Genomic DNA, 26,343 nt, shown 5'->3' with positions numbered 1-26,343 from the left:
AGAAAAACGAGCGTAACGGCAGGATAAGGCAGTCAAGAAATTGACCAGATGAATATACACGCAATAGAAAAAAGGAAAACGCAATGATACCGTTAGCGTTTGGGCATGGACCGAAAATAATTCGACTCAGCCGGTCTTGATGACAATTTTCTCACATCCCACGCTTGGTGTCAGAGAGGGGATGCGATGGAGACCAAATCCGGCGGACGGGGTCAAGTCCTGATGTTTGGGATCACATCACCGTCCGATGAGATGCGGACCGAGTCGAGGCCGTGTACGAGTGGGTTGACGTGGATGACGCGCGTCAGAAGTTTGATGGTCAGGCAATACACGCAAGGATCTGGCAGGGTCGATTTTCTTTGTTATAATTTTTCTTGGGTGGACCGGTTGCATCCATCCCTACTAGATATAAGGCTACCGAAGTGGAAGACTAGATGGCGATATATAGCGAGCCACTTAGAAGGTATTCTATGGGTTGGAGAGAGCGAGATGCCTAGTGCACTTCAACATCTTTTGTTTTCCGATTCTACTGGATGTATTGGTATCCATAATGTATGAATGCTCGTTTTAGAAAAAAAAAAAAAGAGCTTTCATTGATGATCCGATCCAATCCTAGTCAAATTTTAGAAACAGAAATTTTATCTAATCCTTAATGCACCTTGAGCATATGAATAATGTTCAAATCTATCTCGAATCCAATCTAAATACATATGTTTTTTTTATAAATCTGTTTCTTGTAGCAAAAAAAATAAATTATATATTAAAAATTTTATCTTATAATTTAATTGGATCGAATCTATCCAATCTATCGCGTTTAACTCTATATTCTCCGTCCCCTTCCGAGGCTCTACCCATCTATATGAATGGCAAGAACTTTTCTACGTCGAGAGTCTTCGACGTCTGAGGGAACAATTTGAGCGGACGGCTCCGGAAACACGCCGGAATCCACCATTTTGTGATGAGAGCATTCTTGACCGTCCGATACAGATGAACGTCCGCATCAAAAAGCGTCGAAATGTCAATTGTCAAGACCGGCGTCACAAAATCATTTGGCTTGCGAGGAAGCAAAGCATATTCCATGGCACGAATCGGGCGGCTGCGATTGAAAGCAAAGTCGGCCGAGCCATGCGCGTTGGGATTGTGCGGCGTGCGTACAAAAATGGTCATTATGGATAAAATTATATCTTATTACATAGGGCAATGGAGTGGTTGGAAAAACCCCACCAGCTACGGTTGGATGCATTGGGCCAATACAAATCACACGATTGCAGGGTCATGGATTCTTCTATTTGGGCATGGTGATGAATCCAACAAGGAAGGGTATTCAAGTGTTTGGGAATTGGAGGGGACCAATTGGTTTTCTGCACCTATCTAGTGGGGCCTATACTAGTTTTAATTTAGCACGCAATCTTTTTATAAAACACCCTAAACTTGTCTTTCTCGTTGATAGTTTCCAGTACAGGAAGGTGTTTTCAGCAATTTAAAACGAATTTCAAAGGATATATTTTTGCTTTAAATTGGCCGGAGATATGAACCGCTATTTTCGTTTATGTTTTGCTCTTCCGTCCTTCTCATGTTTGCAGCGAGTGCACCAGCAATGTCAATGGATGGGTATTAATTAATGGCGTGATATGGTCGTGGAGAAGTCCAATGGTGGTTGCCCGTAGGAGCTGGGGGTTGGCAACGGTGACGAAGGGCTCATGAGTCATGACCATGATTAAGGCTGGCGGTGGGAATAGGATGTGGCATTGGGCGGTGGCAGGGCCTCCTCAGAAGTGAGAGAGCTACATGAAGGTAGGTGCACCAAAGGTTGGCAATTGATCAGAGCAACCAATGAAGTGCTTGTGTTGATTTGACTAGGTTTTAGACTCCACAATTCTAGGTTGAAGCTAAGGACAATCACTACTTTAGGGTTAAAATTAATTTGTAGCCGAGCATAAACATCTCTTGGCTTTCTTAGACTTGAATGTATAACATTAACCTTTCAATCAACTTGACAAGTGAAATCGAAGCTCTAACCTCAAAATTGAAAGGGTTAAGCCAAGGTTGTGTGAATTGTGTTTGAATGAGCCTCAGCGTGGGTTCCACTGAAGATCCCAACTTAAGCTTAAGTCCAACAAGAAAGCAAAAAACAACTTTTTCCAAACTTTTGGTCAATTGTATTATAATAAATGATAAACAAACATCAATATGGGCATTTGGTGCGCTCATGTTTATTGTTTTTAAATGTTCAATCCATTGAAGTTTTCTTCTTGGCTGAGGCTGATTGTATCGGTATCAAGCACTTTCCAATATAACATATACAAAATTTCAGCCTTTTTATTATCTTGACTATGATAGAACAATATACTTTTAAGACATCAATAGGTACGCTCTTTATATATTAAGAAAATCAGTAACATTGGGGTTGAAAAAATTAAGAGATTAGGCATAGAGATTGGAGGCAATGTGATATATCAAGGGCACTACACTCAGTTTAGTGAGACATGTACATTATATATAAGTTTTACAAAAGATTGGTTATATAATTATAAGCAGAGATATAGTGATAACAAAGATCTACTATTATTGCAACTATATAATATCATAAGGATTTGTTTTTTTGTTCGTCATGATTTGTTTTCTTGCATGCTATTATTTGTTTCTTTGAAATATATGTCATGATTTGCTTCCTTGGATATCATTATTTATTTCCTTCATCATAAAAAGATATATGCCATGTTTCGTTTCTTTGTATACTATTGCATGTTTATTTCATCATTAGGAGATATATGCCATAATTTATTTTCTTGTATGTCATTATTTATTTTCTTTATCATAAGCAAATATATGCCATAATTTATTTTATTCGGACTTGGAGTAGGTCTCAATATATCAGCATGTGTAATTGATGACGCAGTAGCGCTAATAAGTGATATGTTATCAATATGAACTGAGTTTGAATGAGCCTCATCATGAGTTTCACCGAAGATCTCAACCAAATTCAGCTCAAGTCCAATAAGAAAGCAAAAACAACTTTTCAAAATTTTGGTTAGTTCTATTACAATGAATGTCAAACAAGCACATGTTTGAACCTTTGGCGTGCTCATTTTCACTGTTTTAAATATTCAATCCATCGAATTTTTCTTCTTGGCTGAGGTCGACGGTATCTGTATCGAGCACTCTCCAATACAGTATATACAAAATTTCAGCTTTTTTTTTTTATATCTTAACTAAGAACAATATATCTTAGGACGTTAGCTTGTACAATCTTCATATATTTGCCAAAATCTTTAAGTACTTTCTCTACAATTTTTATCGGGATCCTAATTATTAGACATATCGATTCTTTCCAAAAATTTCAATCTCAATATTATCTATGATAAATCAAGGATCTCAATTTATCATGATAATAGGCATCCCTTGTAGAGTACCGCACCAGATAACAATATTTGAAAGCTGCCATCGGGCGGTGGAAAACTAGAAGCAGACGGCCGGCCGGCTTCCATTGATAACAACTCCTAACCTAAACTACCGCTCTTTTGTCCTTGTTTCCTCCGGACCCGTTCATACTCTCCGCCCCTCCGTCCGCCATACGCTTGCGGCTTTCGCACGGTAACATCCGAAGCCCGACATTCGGACCCCACCTTGCCGACTTCACGCGCAGAGGAGCCCATACGTCAGGCTAGGCTCCAACGCTCATTTATTGGGCCCAACGCACGACGCGAACCCACCATTAAAGTCCCGTGATCCTTCTACCAATAAATAAATATATATCCCGTGATCCCACTCATCTCGTAGAGAAAGTCCAACATCGAGGGAGCAATTTCGACCCTCGAATGCTGATCAAATGGTCGGTCATGCATCAAAGCGTTCCATCCTTCCTCCCATTAGTCCCATTGGAGCTACAGCTACAAAGGCGTAACTTGGTCCCCAGGAACCCCGGCCCATATCTTGACTCTCTCTCTCTCTCTCTCTCTCTGGTCTCTATGTATAAAATATAATGCGGTTATTTACGTCGGGGTTCCGCCACCGACGGCGCGTAATGAAAATTCCCGGTTGACCGAAGGATATATTTCCTATCCATGGAAATAATATATAGCGCACCTGTGAAGACTGAAGGCCTTGATTACGCCCTGGTCATCCCTTGGAAATTCAAACTCTCGACGGTCAAAGAAGGCATGCAAATGGCGACACATTCCAGAAGGAAAAGCAAGGCAGCATTAGCCGGGAAACCATGGAAGTCATACCGTTCAAACTAATGCAGCACGGTCCCACTCCCTGTGCTCGGCTCCCTCTCAATCATCACCACCAGTATTTAAAGCCCCTTCCATCTCCGGAAGTCTTCGCTCCTAGACGCACCCACCAGCTCAGGGGATTCCATCCACCAGGTCAGAAAAAGGAGGAGGAAGAGCGGGTCTGACTTGCAGTCCTCTTGGACTGGAATTGGCAAGTGTTCTTCTGGTGGATTTTCGTTATTTGAATTCGCTTCTCCACGGCGTCGAGGGCATGATTTTCAAGTATTAGCAGCGTGATTCAACTTTACAGCAGGAGTTTTTTTTTTTTCCCGAGAGAGAGAGAGGAAATCAATCGCGTTTTCAGATTTCTGGAAGAGGCCTCAGCATTGGGGCTGGGGAATTCGGAAATCCAAAAGAATGGAGAGCGGTTTTAGAAAAGGGAGCTTTTCAGGGAGCATGCAGGGAAGCATGCGCCGCACCGTCTCCTCGTGGCGGCATACCTCCTCGGCAAGTGAAATCTTTGGCCGGTCCGGCCGGGAAGAAGACGACGAGGAGGCCCTGAAATGGGCCGCCATAGAGAAGTTGCCCACCTATGACCGGATGAGGAAAGGCATACTCACAGCGGCAGAGGGCGGTGAGATCCAGGAAGTAGACATCCACGGGCTGGGCTTCCAGGAGAGGAAGAATTTGTTGGAGAGATTGGTGAAGACCGCAGAGGAAGATAATGAGAAATTCCTGTTAAAGCTAAGGAACCGAATGGAACGGTATGCTTCTTTCTTGGTCCCAACTCCCTGTTTCGATAGTATTAATGTTAGGCCGGGTGGTTATTGCCTCCCCCCCCCCCCCCCCCCCCCCCCCAAAAAAAAAAAAAAAAAAAAAAAAAAAAAAACAGCGTTATCCTTATCCAATTTTTGAAGTATTTGGCTGTTTTCTTTCTGTATCCTGCAGTGTTGGAATCGATAATCCTACAATCGAGGTCCGGTTTGAGCATCTTAACATTGATGCAGAAGCCTACGTGGGAAATCGGGGCGTTCCTACCTTCACCAACTTCTTCTATAATAAGATAATGGTAATTCACACCTGTAGCTCACCATCTCTATATCAAATAATAACCATTAAAGATAAAACTGAATTCTTTGATTGCATGTTTATTGGTACAGTATGTCTAAATGAACTGGTGCTTCTCTGTTCTCAGGATGTTCTAAGTTACCTTCATATCGTTCCAAGCGGAAAAAAACCAATTTCGATCCTTCATGATGTTAGTGGAATCATCCGACCCTGCAGGTAATAAAGAGAGAAAGAATTTAGCTAGATTGCTATGTAATTTCGAATGAGCCTTATCGTATGTCGAGTTGGATTTCTCAAGAATTCTGATTTGTTTATATACTGCACACAGAATGACTCTGCTTCTAGGTCCTCCAGGCTCCGGAAAGACTACTCTGCTCTTAGCTCTGGCAGGAAAACTTGATTCAACTCTAAAGGTGAACATATTGCAAGTCCCTATTATATATTATTAGCCGGCTGTTATTTTGGTTTCAGTGTCTCCAAAGAGCCATTCCAAAATGGAGAACTGAACACTGTAAAGGAATTAACTGGTGTGTTTGTTTTTGTATTTGATGAAGTTTGTGGAAACATAAAAATAACACACTGAGGCATCTGAAAATGTCAGGTATCTGGAAGAGTGACTTACAATGGTCATGACATGGATGAATTTGTTCCTCAGAGGACCTCTGCATATATTGGTCAGCATGATATTCACATTGGGGAGATGACAGTGAGAGAGACCATGGCTTTTTCTGCAAGATGCCAGGGAGTTGGAACGCGTTATGGTAAGTCGAAAGAGAATGTTTTAGCTAATATATATTCTCGCAAGGAGCTTCGCACATCAAAGAAACTCATACGTTTGCAATCATTACAGATATGTTGACAGAGCTATCAAGAAGAGAGAAGGAAGCAAACATCAAGCCAGATCCCGACATCGATGTGTACATGAAGGTAAAAAAACAAGATGTGAAAATTCTTTCTTCCCATTCGTGGCATACATTCATGTGATCTTGACATAATGGAGAAGGAGGTGGGAAAAATTAAGATGGCATAATACTTTTTATTTAAAAAAGTGGCCTACGCCGATAGATAGCAAATCGGTAGAAATTTTTAAAGTATGCATCTACGGCTTATTTCTCAAATGTTTCTTGAAGTTTTTAATTCATCGTAGGACGCATTCAATAGCATGACAGGTTTCTAACATAAAGATGAATTCATTGAATATCTAAAATTGAAGCAATTCTCGTTTTTGTTGTTCCTGCAGGCTATATCTGTGGAAGGTCAAGAGATTGTGGTTACAGATTATATTCTGAAAGTAAGTTCTGTAAGAAAAAAAGAAATATCTATTCTCTGAAAAACAAAAAGATAAAAGATAAATCAATCAAAAATCAGTGTTAATGAAAAGATATCAAGGAGAAAAAAATGAATCAATTTATGCTATTCTCTTCCGCAGATTTTGGGACTGGACATCTGTGCTGATACTATGGTAGGAGATGCAATGATAAGAGGCATCTCTGGAGGACAAAAGAAACGTGTTACAACAGGTAAATCTAACAAGAAAAAGAAGAGACCGGACTAGAACTCTAGAACTATTAAACATAAGCAATGCTCTCTGATGGAATATTAAGATACCAAGTTCTAATGATGCTTCACTTGATTCTATGCAGGCGAGATGCTTGTTGGGCCAGCTAAGGCACTATTCATGGATGAGATCTCTACCGGTCTCGACAGCTCCACAACTTACCAGATTGTCAACTCCCTCAGACAATCAGTCCACATCCTTGGCGGGACTGCATTCATTGCATTGCTTCAGCCAGCACCAGAGACGTTCGACCTCTTTGATGACATCGTTCTCCTCTCAGAAGGGCAAATTGTGTATCAGGGTCCTAGGGAAAATATCCTTGAATTCTTTGAATCGATTGGTTTCAAATGTCCTGAGAGGAAAGGTGTGGCCGACTTCTTGCAAGAGGTAAGTATCGTGGCTGATGGATAACTTGTAATCATAATCCACTACCATCAAACAAAAATGACACACGAATGGCTCTTCTCTTAGATAACTCCACACTGATCTCTCTGCATTCAATAGGTTACATCGAGGAAGGATCAGCACCAGTACTGGGCACGGAAAGACGAGCCATACAGGTATATTTCTGTCAATGAGTTTTCAGAAGCCTTCCAGTCATTCCACGTTGGCCGCAAACTAGGAGAGGAGCTTGGTACCCCATTCGATAGGAGCAGAAACCATCCTGCCGCATTGACAACTTCAAAGTATGGAGTCAGCACAATGGAGCTGTTGAAAGCTTGCTTCTCACGGGAATGGTTGCTAATGAAGAGGAATTCATTTGTTTACATATTCAAAGTGGTCCAGGTGAGTGGGGCGTAAACCATAGCATCGTCTCTTGAATATTAAAGGTTCACAAAGTTTGATGGCCAACAAACTTTCTTCTCCTTTTCATATCAGCTGATAATTCTTGGAACCATCGGGATGACGGTCTTCCTGCGAACAAATATGCACCGCAATACTGTGGAAGATGGAGCTATCTACTTGGGTGCGATGTTTCTTGGGCTGGTCACTCATCTGTTTAATGGATTTGCAGAGCTTGCAATGAGTATTGCCAAGCTCCCTATATTCTACAAGCAAAGAGACCTCCGCTTCTATCCATCATGGGCATATGCACTGCCAACATGGATCCTTAAGATACCCATATCATTTCTGGAGTGTGCTGTCTGGATAGGCATGACTTATTATGTCATTGGCTTCGACCCAAATATACAAAGGTTAGACTGATTGAAACAAAATCACACGAGAGTTGTCTCTTTGCAAGAGCAGGCTGAGTTCCTTTTTCATGGATTCCTGTGAATGACCTTAAAACACTACTGTCCTGCAGGTTTTTCCGGCACTACTTGCTGCTAGTATTAATTAGTCAGATGGCATCTGGACTTTTCCGAGTCCTTGCTGCACTTGGGAGGGAGATGGTTGTTGCCGATACATTTGGATCCTTTGCACAGCTTGTTCTTTTGATTCTTGGTGGATTCCTCATATCACGGGGTAAAAAAATGTTCAGGCTAATGTGGCCTGTCAGCTAAAGGCAAGCTCATTGTTTTGCCACTAGAGCATTGCATCTAACTTTCAGTCCCTTTATTTTTTTTTTTGCAGTGGATATCAAGAAATGGTGGATCTGGGGTTACTGGTCGTCTCCTCTGATGTACGCACAGAATGCAATTGCAGTGAATGAGTTCCTTGGACATAGTTGGCAAAAGGTATGCACGTAAAATTCTCTGTCTTTTCTGCCTGAATAAAAGAGAGGGAGAGCAGCACCCAAGGATATAGTTGCACTCTTTCAAGGGAATTGTCTTAAGTCAAAAAACTTTCTAACTGGTACAGACTGTGGCTACGACTAATGGCAATAGCACATTGGGAGTTCAAGTCCTAATCTCTCGTGGGATTTTTGTTGATGCAAACTGGTACTGGATTGGTGTTGGCGCATTGCTCGGATATATCTTCTTGTTCAATATCCTCTTTGTTTTCTTCCTTGATTGGCTCGACCGTAAGTATCGATCAGCTTATTTTATCTATAGCTTCACCTTGCTAAAACTTGTCCACGTTTATATGATGTGGTACTGATTTGTGATTTAATGCCTCCAGCACTCGGAAAAGGTCAGACAGTTATATCTGAAGCTGAGCTGAAAGAAAAGCATGCAAACAGAACAGGAGAAAGCATCGAGCTTTTGCCTGCAGGAACAGACTCCTCCAACCCCACAGCATCATCACAAGGTCAGTCTCAGTCTATTTTTGATCTTAGGCTAATCCATCCACTCCTGGAGCCCAGACATCTAAAACAAATCAAAACAAATACAGAGAGCGACAGGGATATTAGGAGGGCTTCGCAAAATGGAGAGAGCAGGAAAAAGGGAATGGTTCTTCCTTTTACTCCTCTTTCGCTCACCTTCGATGACATCAGATACTCTGTTGATATGCCACAGGTATATCCAGGCCACAAATGCAGAACATTTTGTATTATGTTGCAACAGAAGTATAACTAATCATAGAGCCTCCACTTCGCCTGCAGGAAATGAAAGACAGAGGTGTCACGGAGGATAGGTTAATGCTGCTGAAGGGCGTGAGTGGAGCTTTCAGGCCTGGAGTCCTTACAGCGCTGATGGGTGTGAGTGGGGCGGGCAAGACGACTCTCATGGATGTGCTGGCGGGTAGGAAAACTGGAGGTTATATCGAAGGAAACATCACCATATCTGGCTATCCCAAGAAACAAGAAACATTTGCGCGGATATCAGGCTACTGCGAACAAAATGACATCCACTCTCCTCATGTCACTGTTTATGAAGCTCTTCTCTTCTCTGCATGGCTTCGCTTGCCTCCTGAAGTTGACTCTGACACTAGGAAGGTTGGTAGAGGAGCCCTACTGCTTCCAAGAGTTTGTTGGTATGTTTTGCCTCCCAACTGATCCGTAGAAAGCTTTTGCTGCAGATGTTTGTCGAGGAGGTCATGGAACTTGTAGAGCTGACAACACTAAGGGGAGCATTGGTAGGACTGCCCGGCGTGAATGGCCTATCAACTGAACAGCGGAAGAGGCTTACAATCGCCGTGGAGCTGGTTGCCAACCCCTCTATCATATTTATGGACGAGCCAACCTCTGGATTAGATGCAAGGGCAGCAGCAATTGTGATGAGGGCAGTCAGGAACACCGTGGACACGGGAAGGACTGTCGTGTGCACAATTCACCAGCCCAGCATCGACATCTTTGAATCTTTTGATGAGGTAGGGTGCAAGTGAAATCAAAGAACCATGTAGTTCTGCTTGATCCTTCCATGTGCCTGTGCGTGGATACTGATCTCCGTTTCTGCACAATTGCAGCTCTTCCTAATGAAAAGAGGTGGAGAAGAGATATACGTTGGCCCCTTGGGACGAAATTCACGCCATTTGATCGAGTACTTTGAGGTAAGCTTCAGTGATGCATAACAAAAAGCAGATAAATTGTTCTAATATCCCCACCCGATAGGGATGCTGATATCATCGTTGTTTACTTTTTGTCTAGGGGGTCGAAGGAGTGAGAAAAATAAAAGATGGTTACAACCCTGCAACATGGATGTTGGAGGTGACCTCTCAGGCACAAGAGGAAATTTTAGGAGTCAACTTTGCCGAAATATACAAAAATTCTGATCTATGCAGGTAGGTATATAGGTTTATTGTTTCGCTATCACGCCAAAATTCTTTGAGAAATTGATTGGCCGTCTGTAGTTGTAGTTCTTACTCATTGCTGGAAATTGTTGCAGGAGAAACAAAGCTCTGATCGGTGAACTGAGCACTCCTCCCCCTGGCTCAAAAGACCTCCTTTTCCCAACCAAGTACTCACAGCCCTTCCTCACACAATCCATGGCTTGCTTATGGAAGCAACATAAATCGTACTGGCGCAATCCATCATATACTGCCACGAGAATTTTCTTCACCACCATCATCGCCTTCATATTCGGCACAATCTTCTGGAAACTTGGGAAAAAAGTGTAAGCTATCGACACCACTCTAGCAGCAAAATCTACTTCACAAGCTTGTATCGATACCCATTTATGTTCTGGGATAACTAGCAGCTGAGTTCATCTCTATGATTGTAAATTCTGCAGAAACACACAACAAGAGCTGTTCAACTCCTTGGGCTCCATGTATGCTGCAGTTCTGTTCATTGGAATACAGAATGGCCAAACAGTGCAACCAATCGTCGATGTTGAGCGAACAGTTTTCTACAGAGAAAAGGCTGCTGGAATGTATTCTGCTCTACCCTATGCATTTGCGCAGGTAAGGACATGAATCCATATCTCAAAATCCATCCAAATTAAGCTTAAACTGAAGTCTAATGCTCGGGTTGCATCTCATACTATGCCAATGCTTGCAGGTTCTAATCGAGATTCCACACGTCTTCCTTCAGGCACTTATATATGGAATAATCGTGTATAGCTTGATTGGTTTTGATTGGACGCTTCAAAAGTTCTTTTGGTATCTGTTCTTCACGTTCTTCACTTTCTTGTACTTCACATTCTATGGAATGATGGCAGTTGCCATGACACCAAACAGTGACATAGCTGCCATAGTCTCCACTGCCTTCTATGCCATATGGAATATTTTTGCAGGCTACCTAATTCCTCGACCCGTAAGTTCACCCTATTCCTTCAGTATTTGGATTTTCATTATAGAACTGCGTTTCTTATATTTTTCTGTGGATGGTTACAGAGGATTCCTGTGTGGTGGAGATGGTATTCCTGGGCATGCCCGGTGGCTTGGACCTTGTATGGCCTAGTTGCATCACAGTTCGGAGATTATGCGACGCAATACTTGGAGAATGGTCCCAGCGTGCAAGAATACATCAGGACGCATTTTGGGTTCCGGCATGACTTCTTGGGTGTAGTAGCTGTTGCAGTCGTCGGGTTTGCCGTACTCTTTGCTGTTGTCTTTGCCTTCTCAATTAAAGTGTTCAACTTCCAGAGAAGATAAGATGGGTCTTGGAAACCACTTACGCGTGTCTTACTTCCAATGCTGCTAATCAATGTCTGTACAATGAAAACGATGTATCTAATTAATATTTTTTATTTATACTATCTTTTATGACATTGTGTAAGATTTTTTTTTTTCTTCCCTTCGTTTTTTGGTCAGTCGATGAAATGTGCCAGTATTTTTTTTTACGAGAACATGAATATCTTCTCTCTGTATAATTCTTTTGTATCAATATATAAATCAGTACTTCATCTTATATTCATAAGATAATTAAGTTTCTAGTTTGTAAATACTTGTTGTCGAGGACAAATGCAATGGATATAGTCCAAAATGAATTGAAAATGAAGGGGCATTTACAGAAAAGGATCCGAAAAGGTTGCTTTTCTTGAAGATGCAGCTATAAAGATGGACCCTTGATTGTTGCAAGAAGGCCACAGGTTTGAATATAGGACCTCTCGCTTGGTGATAAGCCGATAAGGGTGCCAACTAGCTAAGCTACCATAGTTAAGTAAAAAGCATTTGAGCGACATACTCATAGCGAAGTAGCTCACAGGTTCGACAAATAAACCTATCCTTGATGCATGATAAATGGCTGGAAGTGGCCACAAATAGAGATTATGGTAGGCAACACCAATTCATCGGAACAATGGAGTATAGCACAACACCATTGGTAGAAGGATGGAAAAGATTATATTGCTATAAACAACAGAAAAGTCTTGCAAAAGATCATAAATATCCATCACACAGATGTTGATGAGACTATGCCCACTGTTTAGCAGAAAAATGTGTTAAATCTTGTATAGAAATTAACCTAATCTATGTTAAGCAAAAAAATTAACCTAATCTACTAAAACAAGAGGAATGATGAGTTTGGGTGGATGTTAGGTACATTCATAGACAAACTTAGGCACATGCAACCGATGAGATGTCCTTGTTTGGAGCTTTCAATGGTTATGTAGGTTTGTGAGATAGATGCAGGTTTTAAAATATGTCCTTATTTGGGGCGCCTTCTGATGAAAGCTCTACGGACAGATGTAGATCGGACGGTGGAGAGTTAGCTGGCCGTGAGAAGGTTATTATTTTCGTTGATAGTCCTGAGCGCAGGAAAGCTTTCAGGAGAAATTAAATGACCATAATGGCCTCGTCCAAGCGGGAGAACCAGGCCCGGATTACGTTATTTTGGCAAACGTTCAATTCTGTTACGGCGCCGGATATCATATGAGTCTCGCATACGAGCACATCTTAGCAAACGTTCCTTCGCACGGAATCATCGTTGGATCACCGATCGCACGGATATCAAAGCGTTCTGAAGTTCGTCATTTATCCGTCGGCGATGGCGGGTCGCTGTCTCGCTGACGATCCAATGGTGGTTTCGCGCGAAGGAAGGTTGATTATTCTATCGCGCCAAAGATGCACCCCCGTCCCCGTCTCTCTCCTCTCCTCTTCTATGCGACTAAAGGCTTGGATTGGATTCAAGGAGCCTTTCTTTGTTTTTATCGTGGGCTAAATCTTGGGCGGGTCACAGGGGAAGGCGGGTGATCGGGGTTCCGTGGGGACTTGGGAGGGTTTATCCCTCGAGTTGCTTGAAGGAGAAGAGTAGGGAGAGAGGGTGGCGCCGATACGAGAATCCGATTCGGCGAGGGGTGGGGGGAGAGAAAGGCGGAGGAGTTTGATTTCGATGGATTCGGTGGAATCATGTCGCACGACAACTGGGAAGCTGATAAGATGTGAGCTTTCTGCCTCTTTTCCAAGTATTTCTTGCCTTTTTGTTTTTTTTTTTTGTTCATGTAGCGTTGGAGCTCGCCCAGGATGGGTTCTTTCTAATGTTTGGTGTTTCTTGATAATTTCTCCCTTCGGATAGGGCTCTCCTTGGTGTGGGTTGCCTTCTTTGGGGCGTTCTTGGGTAGGGTTTTGGAAATTGGAAGAATGCGAGCTTTCTTCGTTGACTAATCCATTCTGGAATTCAGTGCTTTTTTTAACTTTTCATGTGAGAAGCCTTTCTTTCTTGGCTCTGGTTTTAATTTTGCACGACCGATTTTTCCCAGGTTTGCTGCTGTTTACTGTTTCGTTCTTTTTATGATTGTTCTTGCCGAGTGTTCGTTTTTATGGATGGATGACTTTTTCTTTTCTCGTTCTCCGAGTTTTTTTTGGTTCTACGTCTGCTTCTCTACACCCTCTTGCATGCCATGCCGCTAGACTTATGTGCTGGAAGGTTTGTCTTCCGGGTTCTTTGGTAATTTGATTTTAGGTGTTTAAATTTTGAAACTTTGTTTGCTGGTTTCGTTCTGTTGTTCCTTTATATATTTATTTATTTGTTTGTTTATTTATTTTTTGGCTTTATTTACCTTTTGTTAACTTTATATTATTCTCTTGTGCTCTTGAAGCTGTAGGTTTTTTCCTATAACTTTTTATTGGAAGATAATTCTTTGTACTTTATTCTTTTTTTTTTTTTTGTTATTGAACTCCAATTAGGTAGTATTCCTAGTGGGCTCGAACTTGGAAGTTGTAATACTGTATTCTTTTTCGTGTGAGCCTGGTGACAGGCTGGATGTGTCTATTTATGATTATTTCATGAAGAGGCATTTGCATGCATCTGCAAAAGCATTTCAAGCGGAGGTAAGGGTATCTTCAGATCCTGTTGGTGAGTGGTATGTGAATTTTAATATGGGCAGAGGTGTTCAAGATGCACTTAGGGTTTTAGGTTTCGACTTTTCCTGGTTTTAGTTTACTTTTGATGCTAAATACCATTGTTTTTCAGCAATTGATGCTTTGGGTGGATTTCTCTTTGAATGGTGGTCCGTCTTTTGGGATATTTTTATTCCAAGAACGAATGAAAAGCACTCGGATTATCTTTTACATGTTAGTGAAATTTATTTGCATTACTTTATCTGCTTTTACTTTGGATACTATGTCCTTTCTTGAGAATTCTGATTTCCTGCTTTATTACTTGAATTATCTTGGGTCAATGTCAAGTTTACTGAACTACATTAATTGGTTTCATAGTAGACTTTCTGATTTAGTAGAATGCTTTTTGGTTCCTTCTAGTTTTTTGATGTTTCACAATGAATATTTTCAATATTATGTCAATTATCAAGACTATTTTTCTGACTATGTATCTCTCATTTATGGATTTAAACTGAGGGTAGCCAGAAATACTTTTTGATGTTTAAGATTGGGGTGTCAACCATCAATTTGGTCTTTAACTTAACCAATATTTAATTCTGAATCTAAGGAGCCCTAATTTCTGGTATCTCTTGGAAGCTCAACGTGCAGAATTGATCTCAACTTTAAATTGCACCTGTAAGTTTCTTTTAGTTTAAGGTTGAATTTGTGTTTAGTAGGTTTCTCTCAATAAAATTTGGCAAAGATGGCTTCTTTTTTTTTTTTTAATCTCTTGCTGAGATAGAGACCCTATTACAGTATTATCTATACAAGTTGTGGTTTATAAGGAATGTCACTTGTAGTTGGGTGGTATTTTTGGCCGACTCAACTAATTAGAGCTCGAGAACATCAGCAACAGAAACAGCAGCAGGATCCTCAGCTGCAGTGGCAACAGATTCAAATGCAACAACTTCTGCTACAGAGGCATCAGAAGCAACAGCAACAAAATCAGCAGCCGTGTAGAGAAGGGACCCATCTTCTAAATGGTACACCAAATGGGCTAGTTGCCACTGATCCTTTAATGCGACAGAACCCTGGAACTGCAAATGCTTCCTGGATCAACACAGGTGCATCTCTATTAACATAATGCTTGTGATTTCCTTCTTGGTTTCGTTGGTATGACTAAGACTGTGTAACAGGACATCAAGGCTCAAATGAATCCTGCATTGACTCCCAGGGGTGCAAGCCCTGATGGATCATTAATTGGAGCTCCAAGTGGTAACCATGCACGTATCAAACTGTTATGCTTTTCTTTTTGTTTCTCAGAATTGCTATTACAACATTTTTGTAAGATACTAGCCTAATTAACACTTGCATACCCCTTATGTAATGGGGATCAAGTAGCAAGAAGAGTTTCCATAGTTTTACCATCCTATGTGATGATGGATAATTTTGGGCATTGTACTTTTCCCAGTCTGCTGCCATTTTTTTTGCTGAGCTTGTTTTATGGCAGCTGTTGTTAATTTTTTACGTATATCAGTTCGTAGATTATAGAAAAAATATTTCTGGTTCTTTGGCTAAATTTATAATTTGAAAGTACTTGAGGCTGACATTTACTGCCCTCATGGCAGGGCCTAATGAGGGTGGGAGCAATTTGACATTGAAAGGATGGCCCCTCATAGTAAGTTTTTCAACTGATTGTCATAAGATTTTATTAGATCCTGTCTTATAGGATGTCATTTCTTTTGACTAAAATTACAAATATTTGCTCTCTCGCCTTATCTCATACATTCTGTGCTCTCCTCTTGGTAAGCTTTCCCTATGGACCCAACTATATGGATGATTAAACAACGATGTATCAAAATTTGTAATTTCTGTGAATAAAATATTTTTGTAGAGTAGGAGCTTTATGAATCAGTATGTGTGAAACTTTTGCTTTTAGAAGTTGGAAACTACCAGATCTTCTAGTTTTCGTATAATTAATTGCTTGATTAAGGATTTACATGCTGATCAGGTTCTTATATATTCTTGTTCTTAAGAAAAAATGTTTGTGGAGAATGATCTTTTGAAATAACACAATGGTGCTTTAAAAATTCCCTCAACTGATTCATACAAGCTTTTGGTACTTGTTCAACAATCTTTGAAAGATTAAATCAGAGATCTCCGCTCTCTTATTTCCTTCAGTTAGAAATAAAACTCCAATAGGGAAGAATTTGTTCACTTGCTGTTGTAGCACCATTGTTACAGGAAAAAAATTGGGAAATAACTCTCCTAGACAGAACTGTGAAATTGCAAATCACAATTCGACACGATAATCTTGGATATGAATAATACTTCTAATCAAAAACCTGATCTTCAGTTTTAGGTAGATGTTGATAATAAAATTACAATAATGATGTTGAAAAGATCTACTTTTCTTGATAGAGAACTCCAAAAGTTCTACTTAATCTTCAGTAAGGTCGTGGAGATCACCATCAAGATGATACAACATTAAAGTACTGTTGACACTACCGGAAGAGTGATTCAACTGGAATCATTACCACCTATGACCTATCATTTATTGTAATGAGCTACTATACTTTTCAAGAACTTAATCATCCTAATTCATTTGCCAACCTTTTATGATACAGAGTTTACATGATGAACATAATTTCTGCCCTGGTTTGCATACCGGCTTACCATCCATCATTTCATCATAAATGAAAAGACAAAAATCGTTAAAGAAGATCTGAAGCAAGGTTCGCCGGACCGACCGTACTGGCGTACCGGTGAGCACCGGCACCGGTACGGTTCCGGTTCGGTACCGGCGTGGAACTGGTACCGAACCGGAGCTGCGTGTGTGGCCACACGCGCGCGGACGTCAAAAAAAAAAAAAAACGCGTCCGCGCGCGTCCGCGTCCGCGTCCGCGTCAAATGCCATAGAGCGGCATTAAAACTCTGTGGCATTTAATGCCCCCACGCGGGCTGGCAGCCCGCGTGGGCACGGTGCCCCGCGCGGGGAACCGCATGCAGGCGCGATTCCCTGCTGGAGAATGCGCGGGCGCGGTTCCTGTGCGGGGAATCCCGCGCGGGCGCGCGTTCTCCGCTCGCGCGTCCGCGCACGATTCTTAAAAAAAAATATATTCTCGCTCTTCCCCGTGCGCCCCCGCGCGAGAAAATTGTGCTTGGGCTTGTACCGGCGTGAACCCGCCCGATTTGCACCGGTACATGTACGGAGCAATCGATTCCGACCCAGTTTGGGTTGGAACCGTTTTTATACACTGTACCGTACCGGTGCCTGTCGGCACCGGTTCGGTACAAGCTGAACCGACCGGTTCCGGTCGGTTCAGCATACCTTGATCTAAAGTCTTTATTTGTGATCAAGTTCTACCAGGGATCATACTAGCATGTTAAAATAGACTCTGCTTTAAGATCAAAATTCCAGTTTCATATTGTTGTGGGTTGTAACTTACCAAGCAGTAGCAATGACACATTTTCTGGGAGCATTTAAGTAAAATAAGCCATAATTATTTTGTTTTCTGAACAACAGAAATTTAGTTCTTGGGAAGGATGGCCGGTCAAACCCGTTGGTGATGTCATTCCAAATGTTGGATCTCCAATACAAACTGCTTTTCCAGTCTTGCCACATGCAGACACAGATATGCTTATTAAAGTTTGGCTGCTCATATTAAGAAACTCTAGTTCTTGTTTTGAGAATACTGGGACATGGTTCCTCTTTTCTAGTGCCAGCTGTATGAGAAAAGGAGATATTACCTTTTTTGGCTTGTATGATGGTGTCCCTTTGCTCCTGACCTCAGAGCTTGACAACTTACAAGCATTTTTCATGTCATCATCTTTGGTGATATATGAATACTGAAAAGGTCATGCTGTTTGCATATTCTGTTTTTAATGGGATTCCAATACTTGTAGGATATGGATTTTTTTTTTTTTTTGTGAAATGAATATTGACCTTTTAAATGATGGACATGATGGATGGTCGATTTTATAGTTTGTGATGTTGATGCTTTTGTTCATAGTATCACTTGTGGTCGATGGGTTTGAACGTTGAATGTTGGTCGAACGATGTACTTGTCTCAGAGCTTGCAGAAATGGTTTTGCTTCGCTTTGAAATAAGAATTTGTCTTTAGAACTCAGGTCTGTTACTTTAATCATGAGTTCTTGTGCCAGTAGTTAGCGGATAAATGTATGCTTTCTTTGTACTCATCTGATGTTTATGTTTTTTGTCTCAAGATTAATAGTTGCAACAATTATTCATTTGGTGCATTGCCTTTTGTCATCTTGTTGCTTTCTACCTTGTAATTTTTTTCACTTTGTGCAGTAGAAGATAGCTCAGTGGCAAAAACAGCAGCAACAAAACAGCAGCCAGCTGATGCAGCGGCAGCTTACTCAGCATGCCTTATTGAGTCAGCAGTCACAGAGTTGAAGTCACCATCTTCACCAACAAGATAAAATGGGTGCTGCAAGTGTGACAAAGGATGGAAGCTTGTCAAACTCCTTTTGAGGAGCTGATCAGGTTTGTCTATCTGTTGGCTATTTTTTTTTTTTTAAAAAAAAATTTCCTGCTTCAATGTAATTCTTTCTTTTACCGCATTTTTAAATATTAAGCAATGAATCTAAAGCTGAATCCAAATAGTTCGGTTGGTATGATATTTGTATTTGTGGAAACCATATTCCTAATAGTTGTGGAAGTCGTAATGTCCATCCATTGCAATGTTTCTAAAAAAGCAGATATGGTTGGATGGAGTGGGGGCTGTTAGGTGGTTAGTGGGGACAGAGGATACAATGATGGGCGGCTCCTCATTCTTGAATTTAAATGGCACTCTTGTACAAATTTGACAGGCCTGAAGGCCTAAATTCATAGTTATTAATATAGTATAGATAACTTTAGATCAGTATTTTAGATGTACACAGTAAGGAAGGCATGGAAATTGAATTTCTCAGAAAGAGAAAAGAATATTGAGAGTGCTCTGTGACATGGAGCACAGACGTGAGAAATGAGTTTGAGGTAGTGTTAGAATTACAGAGTAACAAAGGCATAGACTTGTAGGACCAAGTTCTTAAATACCAATTTTTCTTGGCTTGATCCAGTGTGGACTCCATGAAGATTCTGCAGTAGCACGAATGGTCACAGAATTCTGCAGTCTGTTTGGGTATTTATAATTTGAAAAAAGATGCTTAAATTGTATGGTAAAATTCTTCAGTCATATGGACTCATTCCGTTCGATGGCTTCAAAGGTGGCATGTATACGACTCGCATGGTTGGTCCTAAATCCATTTGATAAGATTTGGGCCCAAATCCTACATAGGGAAGTGTCATCCTTGCCGAGTGTCTCTATTAAAAGGCGTTTTGTAGCGTACTGGGGTGGGGATCAAATGGGGGTGGAGCCCACCCTCGAGAGTTTCCATTATAACGGTAGATGTGATCATGGCTCGGATTGTTTTATTTATTGCTTAAACTATATGATATGATTATGATTTAGAGAACACAAGGATGAATAATCAATGTAATATATTATAGTTGTTTTCCAACTAGCGAAAAAATCAAGTACAATTATGACGGATTTTCAAATAGTGATAGGAAGGCCTTTTGCAGTTATTTTTAACCTCGCATCATTTTGCGTGCTTCAGAGTTTGAATTTCTCAGCTTGCTAAGTAATTTGGGTACTCATGGGAATCCATGAGCTTTTGTGCAGGTCTCTCGAAGTCTGGGATATGCGTGAGAGCAAGACTGTGGACTCTTCCAGCTCACGAGGGTAGCATCTGCAAGTCATGACGAGTTTTGTTAGAACTGTGGAAGTGAATCCTGCTTCCAAGGAGAGCATACATCTGGTGTGTGCCCAGGGAGGCTAGCTCTGTTGGGGATGATTTGTTGTTGCAGCGCGGTCCAGCTATGGTAAAATAGGGTTGCTGGGTCTCTTTGCAAATGCCTCGCTAAATCTAGCATCCTAAAGTTCATTTGCCGCATAGGTACTAACCAACATCTCCGTTGGTGCCGCCGCCGCCGCCGCCGCCGCCGTTTCGTATAGGACTTCTGGGGATTATATTGTTTTAATAGCGGTCGTTTTTCGTCATAAATTTCTTCTTTCTTGCCTGAGGTTCATGCTTCGTTGCCTGCTGAAATGCTTCATAATCGATTGCTGGTTTCACGTTGAAAACTTTGCCATTCTTGCTGGATCGTGTGGGTGATTAGCCATTCTTGCCGGATCCTGCGGACTGTTTGAGAGGCATCTGTCAATACGGGTCTAGATCATCCGACTTCTGTTGTTGTTTTCGCCAGGATAGCTGAAATTTAAGCAGCTCTATTATTCCTCAAAATTGATGAGGTAGATGAGGAGGGCACTGGAAGAGTGGTCACGTTGTCGGTGTGATGCGTTGCTCCAGGTTGCGATCCGAACTGTCGGGCTCGAGTGCTGCAGAAACTCTTGATCATCGTCTGCATGCTGAATTTTCGAACCTTGAAAGCCTGTTGCTGGTTGTCGTAAGCTTTTCGGGTTGGTTGGTTTCTTAAGGTTCATCTCCTGTCCCGCAGAAGCCCCAGGTACGTGATCCTCAATTTTTTTTAATTATTATTGGGTTGCTGCTTCTAGTTTGTTAGGAAAGAAAATGGCTCGTTGGGTTTTATCTAGAGTTTTATCTGAATAGATCGGAGCTTCTTCTTTTTTTTTTTTTGTAATTTTTATTTTCTCATTTTATTGGCAACTATCGGTCGGATGTGAGCTGCTATTGTACCAAAAAAAAAAAAAAAGCATATTTTTTTATTTTAAAACAGATAAAAAAAAAAGAGATGCTTGATTGCTATTATTTTTATTATTGAAATTCTTTTATTATTTTTTAGGAAGATAAAAGAAAAATTTATACTTCATTTTTTTTAAAAAAAAAAATTATATATTTTATCATCACCAGCACGTCTCCATCAGCTGTCGTATCAAGTAGGCCAACGAACCTCGCACGTCAAGAGCCAGGAAGCTAGTGATACAGACCCTGACCGGTGGTGGTAATGTGGTGCGTTCGCGTGTCAAAGCACAGACTTGGATGGGAGGCCCATCTGTACAGGTCCATGCACGAACTCCGGCCCACGTTCTCGTCCTCGCTTGCACACTGCCGCACGTGACCCACGGCTTCGTGGAGGGGTTGGGGGGCGTGGGCGTGTCTTGCTTTGATGTGAATCCAACCGTCGTATGATGGCGTCCGGGTTGCACACCCTCGCATGACAAAAGGGAACCCACGTCCTACCAAACCCGTCCCATCCTCTCTCATGGTTGGCTCTTGGTCCATGGTTGGTTGTCCTGAAATGGCTAAAGCTTTGTGCACCTAGGCCCGACGTGTGATCTCTGCATGAGAAGTTTTGCGGACCAAGGGAAAACAAAACAACAGCCTGCCCTCTGGCGAGGATCAAACCGGTGCCTCTGAAACAAGTTGTCCGAAGGCAGAGGGCTAACCTAATGGATATGGACTAGGGTACCCAAGTAGGGAGAAAGATCTGCTAGCTAGCTCCCAGGAGTGGGGCATCCATGTCGTCTCTATCGCCTGCAGAGCCTGGCGGTTTGGAGCCATCTCGAATTTTTAAATGCACCAAGTTGGAACCTAGTTGGTTTTGTTCGTATCCGAGCCATAAGAGGCATCCTAGTTCTATTGCGATAGATATTCTTTTAGGTGTAGGGGTTTTTGTGCTGCAATTTCTTCCTCACGATGCCCACCCCATTCCTTAAACGTTTGCTAATTTATTAATCCAGGACGTTTCTTTCTTGTGCATCAGTCCAAAGGAAAATATATCCTACATTTCAAGAAAAGTTTTGTCTCCTTTCATCGAAAAGAGAATCGCATTACGTGTGCGCGACCATGCCACACACGTCGCTTCCGCTGTACTCTAGCGCTATAGTTTGAAATGGAAATCCTTCCAAATCTCTTACCTTTCTTTTAAACTTTCCCACCTTTTCTCAAAGAGCCAAAGACAGTATACGAACAGTGACGTTTTGTTTGCACGCGCTCCTTGTCCTCACTCATCTGATCTGACTTGATTTGATCCTTAGCTCCCTCCTTGGCCTCGCTGGCCACATCGTCTTCCGAAGCTGACACAGTTGACAGCAAGGAACTAATTCACTCTCAAGTCCTCTTTCCACAATTTCAATGCTCTCACTCCTAGTCTTATGAATTATGATGGCTTAGCCATTTGCTTCCCGGCCGGACATGAATACGCGATCATCCTCAAATCAAAACCGACCAGTATTAGAAGGCGGTAGATATCGTTAGTTGCTGCGATCCTCCCATTGCTCTCTGCTAAGTTTTATCGAAGCGAGAGCCTTGTTGAAGAGCTTCCCCTTGAGGGCCAGGTACTCCGGCCATGTCACCGCCCGGTAGGCCGGGCCCTGGCTTGGGCCGAGGAGCATGTCGATGGGCGACACTTTGACATGGGCCGGGGGGCCGCATATGTACGCCGCGGAGAGACGGTGGTGCCTCCGGTTGACGATGGCCCGGTGCAGGACGCTTCGGAAGTGGCCGTTGGAGAGGATGTGAGAGAGGTCGCCGACGTGGACGATGAGGACGCCGGGAAGGGGAGGCACCGTGACCCACCTGGCCGGGTCGGGCCGTAGGACTTGGAGCCCGCTCGTGCCGCTCTGGTAAAGCACGGTGAGGAGGCTGGAGTCGGTGTGGGCGGCGAGGCCCAGGGCACGGTCTGGCTCGGGGCAGGCCGGATAGGAGTTGAGCTGTATCACGGCGGATAGGTCTCCCGAGTCTCTTATGGGGCCGGCCCAACTGATATCCTCCTCCGTGAGGCCCAGGGAAAGAAGCATCAGGTGCATCAACCTTCCGGCCAGCTCCTTCGCCACCTTGTTGTATTCTTCTATTACGTTGCTGCCATGAAAACATGCAAGTGGATCGGACTCGGACCTTTTTATCGTGCGCTACCCTAGCATGTGTTTTATATATTATATAACAGCATAGTATGGTATAGTGTATGCATGGCACGGTGGGAGCGGTGCATGTACCAGAATTCAGCGCAGTATTCCTTGGGCAAGAGCTTGCGAGCATGCTCGAAAGGGGAGCCAGCGATGGTGAAGCCCTCAGACCACATGAGTTTGGGGAAGAAAGAAGAGATGGGGGCGAGCCCGTAGCCTGCGATGTCACCGGGAGAGCGAGCGGCCTTGAGCTTCTGGTGGGTGGGAAGGGAGAAGAGTCGCCGGATTTGGGACTCGAGGCGGTCTAGGAGGTCCGTAGGGATGCCATGGCCGGTGACCTGGAACACGCCCCATTCCTGGCAAGCCCTGCCGACGAGCAGAACGGCGTCGGGGCTGTCGAGGTCGACCACGGGCACGGAGTCGGGCCCGGACGGCTCGACGGACGGGTGGTCATGGAGGTCGGGCCATGCGTGCGAGTCTGGGACCTCACGGATGGACTCGAAGTCGAAGTGGCGAGGGTGGTGGAGGCGGAGGGTGTGGTGAGGGTGAGACTCATCGGAGAGGGGAGGCATGGTGATCAGTGGTGAGGGACTGGAGGAAGGGAGGGCTGGCGTTTCACATAGGTACGAGGACGTGGGAAGGGTGGGCTTTGTATTGAAACTGGCGGGCGGATGCTTCATTGCTTTGCAGCGGAATTGGTCAAGGGTTAATTCCATGATATTAAAATACAACAACAAGACAAAAGGGGCTAATTAGTCGAGAAGTTTGTCAGTTCAAATAACCAATGGAACGTGGAGTGGAGGAGGAAATTAACATTTGGGGGTGGTGATTGGTAATGGTAATTCCCAGCACCCTCTTCTGGACTTACTGCTCCATGGGGTTTCAGTGGTACAAGTAAGATGGGGAATGGTTTTGCGTCCGGGAAATGAATTAAACTCGTTCTTGGATGCGTCTGCATGTCTTTTGGAGCTGAAAGCATGGAGCTATTCGAATTGGAGTTAAATAGGAAAAAATAATTAAAAAGAAAGATACCGCTAAACTCAAATATTCTTTTCACGATGCCTTCCATTCGTATACGCTGGTTTCTTGCCCATTGTTTAAGACTGTGGGGCTTAGAAGTCAATTAATTTGATTAAAGAAAAGGTTGCTGATATATGTAGGGAAGCGGAGGAGAGAGAACCATGATTAGTGGTGCTAAAGTATCTTCAAACTTTTGAAGAACAATATTGGCTCATTTTGTTATCTGGGGAAGATACTTCTGCATCCCAGGCTTGTCTCTTCTTGTTTCTTTTTGTTGGAGGACCCGCAGCCCGAGACGTTGCAACCTTATTCAGCACAGGCCAAACTATTCTGCGGGCCAACGTATCCGAGCCTGCGTAATTGCCATCATAAAGAAAGGGTGGGTGAAGCCCCGCCTTAGTAGTGCCATCAGCCATGTAATAATTACCCTATCAGTGGATCGAGTAAGTTTTACCAATTCACTACTCTATGAGCTATTAATTGTTCCATTACCTATCAGTAGATCGAGCAAGCTAGTTTTACCAACTTACTCTATGAGCTGCTGCTGCTCCATTACAAGTTATTTCGCTCCTGGCTTGACTCTTGGTAATCTTATAATGAATCGGACCCATGCACGGATGACGCTGCCATTGAGAGCTGGCCCAGCAACAGTGACTCACATCGAATAAAATCTAACATGAGCTCTATTTGCTTCCAGTCCACAACTACTTTGTTATTGCACCTCAGTCGCGTCCTAAAGCAAGATTAAGCTCGGATTCAACTTAATTATCAGTTTAATTCAAGCAGTTAACAGCCTGGCTGGAAAGACATGACGTCCGAGCCTAATCGAAGCTTGAACCCTCCAATAACGGGTCAAGCTCGCACAACCTTTGGCTTGCAGACAGATCGACACGTACGTAACCTCTCAGTCACTCATTTGAGAGCGTTCGCTTTCTAGGTCGTGTCAAATTCAAACTCCAGATAGAATTAGGTGGATATCGACCATCATTGAAAATTAGGGGTTGTACGTCTTGATGCATGCGCATTGTTTGTCGCTATAACTAGAGTCGGATAATCGAATAATCACCTAACCAATCTGTCTTGCTGATCCCCCCTTTATCAGGTTTTGTTGGGCAAACAGGTTCACCGAGTCCTGTTAAACGGCATGCATCATATACACCACTCTAATACAGTACTTTCCTGAAGAAACGACACTCTCATTTGTGGTAGCTATGGCAATTAGCGAGGAGAGCGAATGAGAACGCGAGATGGGACGGTGACAGCGTGGGTGAAGATGGTATCCAGTAGCAGATCAATTGTCCTCAAGTGGGGGCTGCTAGCGGATAGTCTTGAGGGATGCAGACAAGGGATGAAACATGGGAGTGCTTGATAGATAAGGAACAAAAGGAGGAGGGATATTGGGAAGAAAAAAAAAGGAATAAAAATAAAAGATAAAAACCCTTTTGTCCTCAACCATCTCCAAATTAATGGAAGAGATAAGGAAGCAAACAGGCACTGCCCTCGTCCACAAGCAGATCGAAAAGCAGCCATATCATGAGCCATTCAGCCTACTGCGGTTCGCTTATCCCTGTCCTGTATCGCTTCCCTCCAAAACAGGCCCGTTACCCCACCCTTGATAGCAAGGACAAGCAGCCGCTGGTCGTTTCCTTTGTCCATCTTCCTCTTGCCTCGTTGGAAATGGTGAAACTTCTCTGGAATGGTAATATGGCCCAAGCTGAACTGTAGAGCTTTGGGACCCGTGGAAGACGTGCAGTAGGGTCGGTTTGTCGTCTGCCGTGATGCAGAGGAAACTGGTCATCTTTTTTGTAGTATATCTCGATCGTTATCTATGGGAAGAGGAGAACTTGTTTATTCCACATGAGATGGGTTCCCATCCTAGGTTTGTTCTTATTCCAGCCACAAGGCTATTTTTAACGATCTGAAAACACGTACTGCAACCGATGCAGCTCGCCAGAAATCCCCGTAAGTCCAGCCACCATCTAAACTGCCCGTATTCTCCATGCAATTTCACTCAGCTAGTATATATATATGCACCTGGGAAAACTTCGCCCGGAGTAGGCCA

At 42.8% G+C, this 26,343-nt stretch overlaps 3 protein-coding genes across 26 annotated transcripts; 2 read left to right on the top strand and 1 right to left on the bottom strand.

Moving 5' to 3' along the window:
• The first annotated feature begins 4,634 nt into the window (after window positions 1-4,634).
• On the top strand, window positions 4,635-11,887 carry LOC103704182 (ABC transporter G family member 39). The gene is made up of 24 exons (XM_008787375.4): window positions 4,635-4,981; window positions 5,166-5,286; window positions 5,413-5,501; window positions 5,614-5,698; window positions 5,887-6,046; window positions 6,136-6,212; window positions 6,526-6,576; window positions 6,715-6,805; window positions 6,929-7,230; window positions 7,348-7,629; window positions 7,723-8,039; window positions 8,150-8,310; window positions 8,419-8,522; window positions 8,647-8,809; window positions 8,908-9,036; window positions 9,121-9,245; window positions 9,332-9,664; window positions 9,748-10,038; window positions 10,135-10,218; window positions 10,316-10,449; window positions 10,554-10,781; window positions 10,899-11,070; window positions 11,168-11,422; window positions 11,503-11,887. The coding sequence occupies exons 1-24, from the start codon at window positions 4,635-4,637 to the stop codon at window positions 11,761-11,763; spliced, it is 4,362 nt and encodes a 1,453-aa protein (XP_008785597.2). The 3' UTR covers window positions 11,764-11,887.
• Window positions 11,888-13,118: 1,231 nt separating this feature from the next.
• LOC103705480 lies at window positions 13,119-21,094 on the top strand. 23 transcript variants are annotated; one of them, XR_005513512.1, is made up of 7 exons: window positions 13,138-14,622; window positions 14,996-15,063; window positions 15,184-15,491; window positions 15,564-15,654; window positions 15,996-16,045; window positions 18,683-18,877; window positions 20,058-21,094. XR_005513512.1 is itself a non-coding variant. In XM_026803638.2 (6 exons), the coding sequence occupies exons 3-6, from the start codon at window positions 15,471-15,473 to the stop codon at window positions 18,218-18,220; spliced, it is 489 nt and encodes a 162-aa protein (XP_026659439.1). In that variant the 5' UTR covers window positions 13,119-13,750; window positions 14,996-15,063; window positions 15,228-15,470; the 3' UTR covers window positions 18,221-18,674. The 23 variants fall into 23 exon arrangements, 12 of the variants coding, with proteins under 12 accessions (XP_026659439.1, XP_026659443.1, XP_026659442.1 ...); XR_005513513.1 differs by having other exon boundaries at window positions 13,139-14,622; window positions 15,228-15,491; XM_026803638.2 differs by lacking the exons at window positions 18,683-18,877; window positions 20,058-21,094 and adding an exon at window positions 17,894-18,674 and having other exon boundaries at window positions 13,119-13,750; window positions 15,228-15,491.
• A 946-nt stretch (window positions 21,095-22,040) lies between these two features.
• On the bottom strand, window positions 22,041-24,743 carry LOC103704193 (gibberellin 3-beta-dioxygenase 1-like). Of its 2 annotated transcripts, none has more exons than XM_026803658.2 (2): window positions 23,352-24,743; window positions 22,041-23,272 (listed from the first exon to the last, which is right to left on the bottom strand). In XM_026803658.2, exons 1-2 carry the CDS (start codon window positions 23,975-23,977, stop codon window positions 22,642-22,644), a joined length of 1,257 nt encoding a protein of 418 aa, XP_026659459.2. In that variant the 5' UTR covers window positions 23,978-24,743; the 3' UTR covers window positions 22,041-22,641. The 2 variants fall into 2 exon arrangements, with proteins under 2 accessions (XP_026659459.2, XP_008785607.3); XM_008787385.4 differs by having other exon boundaries at window positions 22,041-23,217; window positions 23,352-24,741.
• Window positions 24,744-26,343: the final 1,600 nt, after the last annotated feature.

The sequence above is a fragment of the Phoenix dactylifera genome, chromosome 9, assembly GCF_009389715.1.
Source record: "Phoenix dactylifera cultivar Barhee BC4 chromosome 9, palm_55x_up_171113_PBpolish2nd_filt_p, whole genome shotgun sequence".
Taxonomy (NCBI): domain Eukaryota; kingdom Viridiplantae; phylum Streptophyta; class Magnoliopsida; order Arecales; family Arecaceae; genus Phoenix; species Phoenix dactylifera.
The sequence above is the reverse complement of the archived record's forward strand: the minus strand, read 5'-3'. Positions and strand labels throughout refer to the sequence as shown.

Excerpts from the sequence above, each read along its gene's own strand:
- LOC103704182 (XM_008787375.4), top strand. The coding sequence starts at position 4,635 with ATGGAGAGCGGTTTTAGAAAAGGGAGCTTTTCAGGGAGCATGCAGGGA. Across the intron at positions 5,287-5,412 it reads TCTTCTATAATAAGATAATG|GATGTTCTAAGTTACCTTCA; the intron begins GTAATTCACACC and ends CTCTGTTCTCAG. Across the intron at positions 11,071-11,167 it reads TACCCTATGCATTTGCGCAG|GTTCTAATCGAGATTCCACA; the intron begins GTAAGGACATGA and ends CAATGCTTGCAG.
- LOC103705480 (XM_026803638.2), top strand. The coding sequence starts at position 15,471 with ATGCTTCCTGGATCAACACAG. Across the intron at positions 15,492-15,563 it reads TGCTTCCTGGATCAACACAG|GACATCAAGGCTCAAATGAA; the intron begins GTGCATCTCTAT and ends ACTGTGTAACAG. Across the intron at positions 15,655-15,995 it reads TCCAAGTGGTAACCATGCAC|GGCCTAATGAGGGTGGGAGC; the intron begins GTATCAAACTGT and ends CCCTCATGGCAG.
- LOC103704193 (XM_026803658.2), bottom strand. The coding sequence starts at position 23,977 with ATGGAATTAACCCTTGACCAATTCCGCTGCAAAGCAATGAAGCATCCG. Across the intron at positions 23,273-23,351 it reads GAATACTGCGCTGAATTCTG|GGTAGCGCACGATAAAAAGG; the intron begins GTACATGCACCG and ends AACACATGCTAG.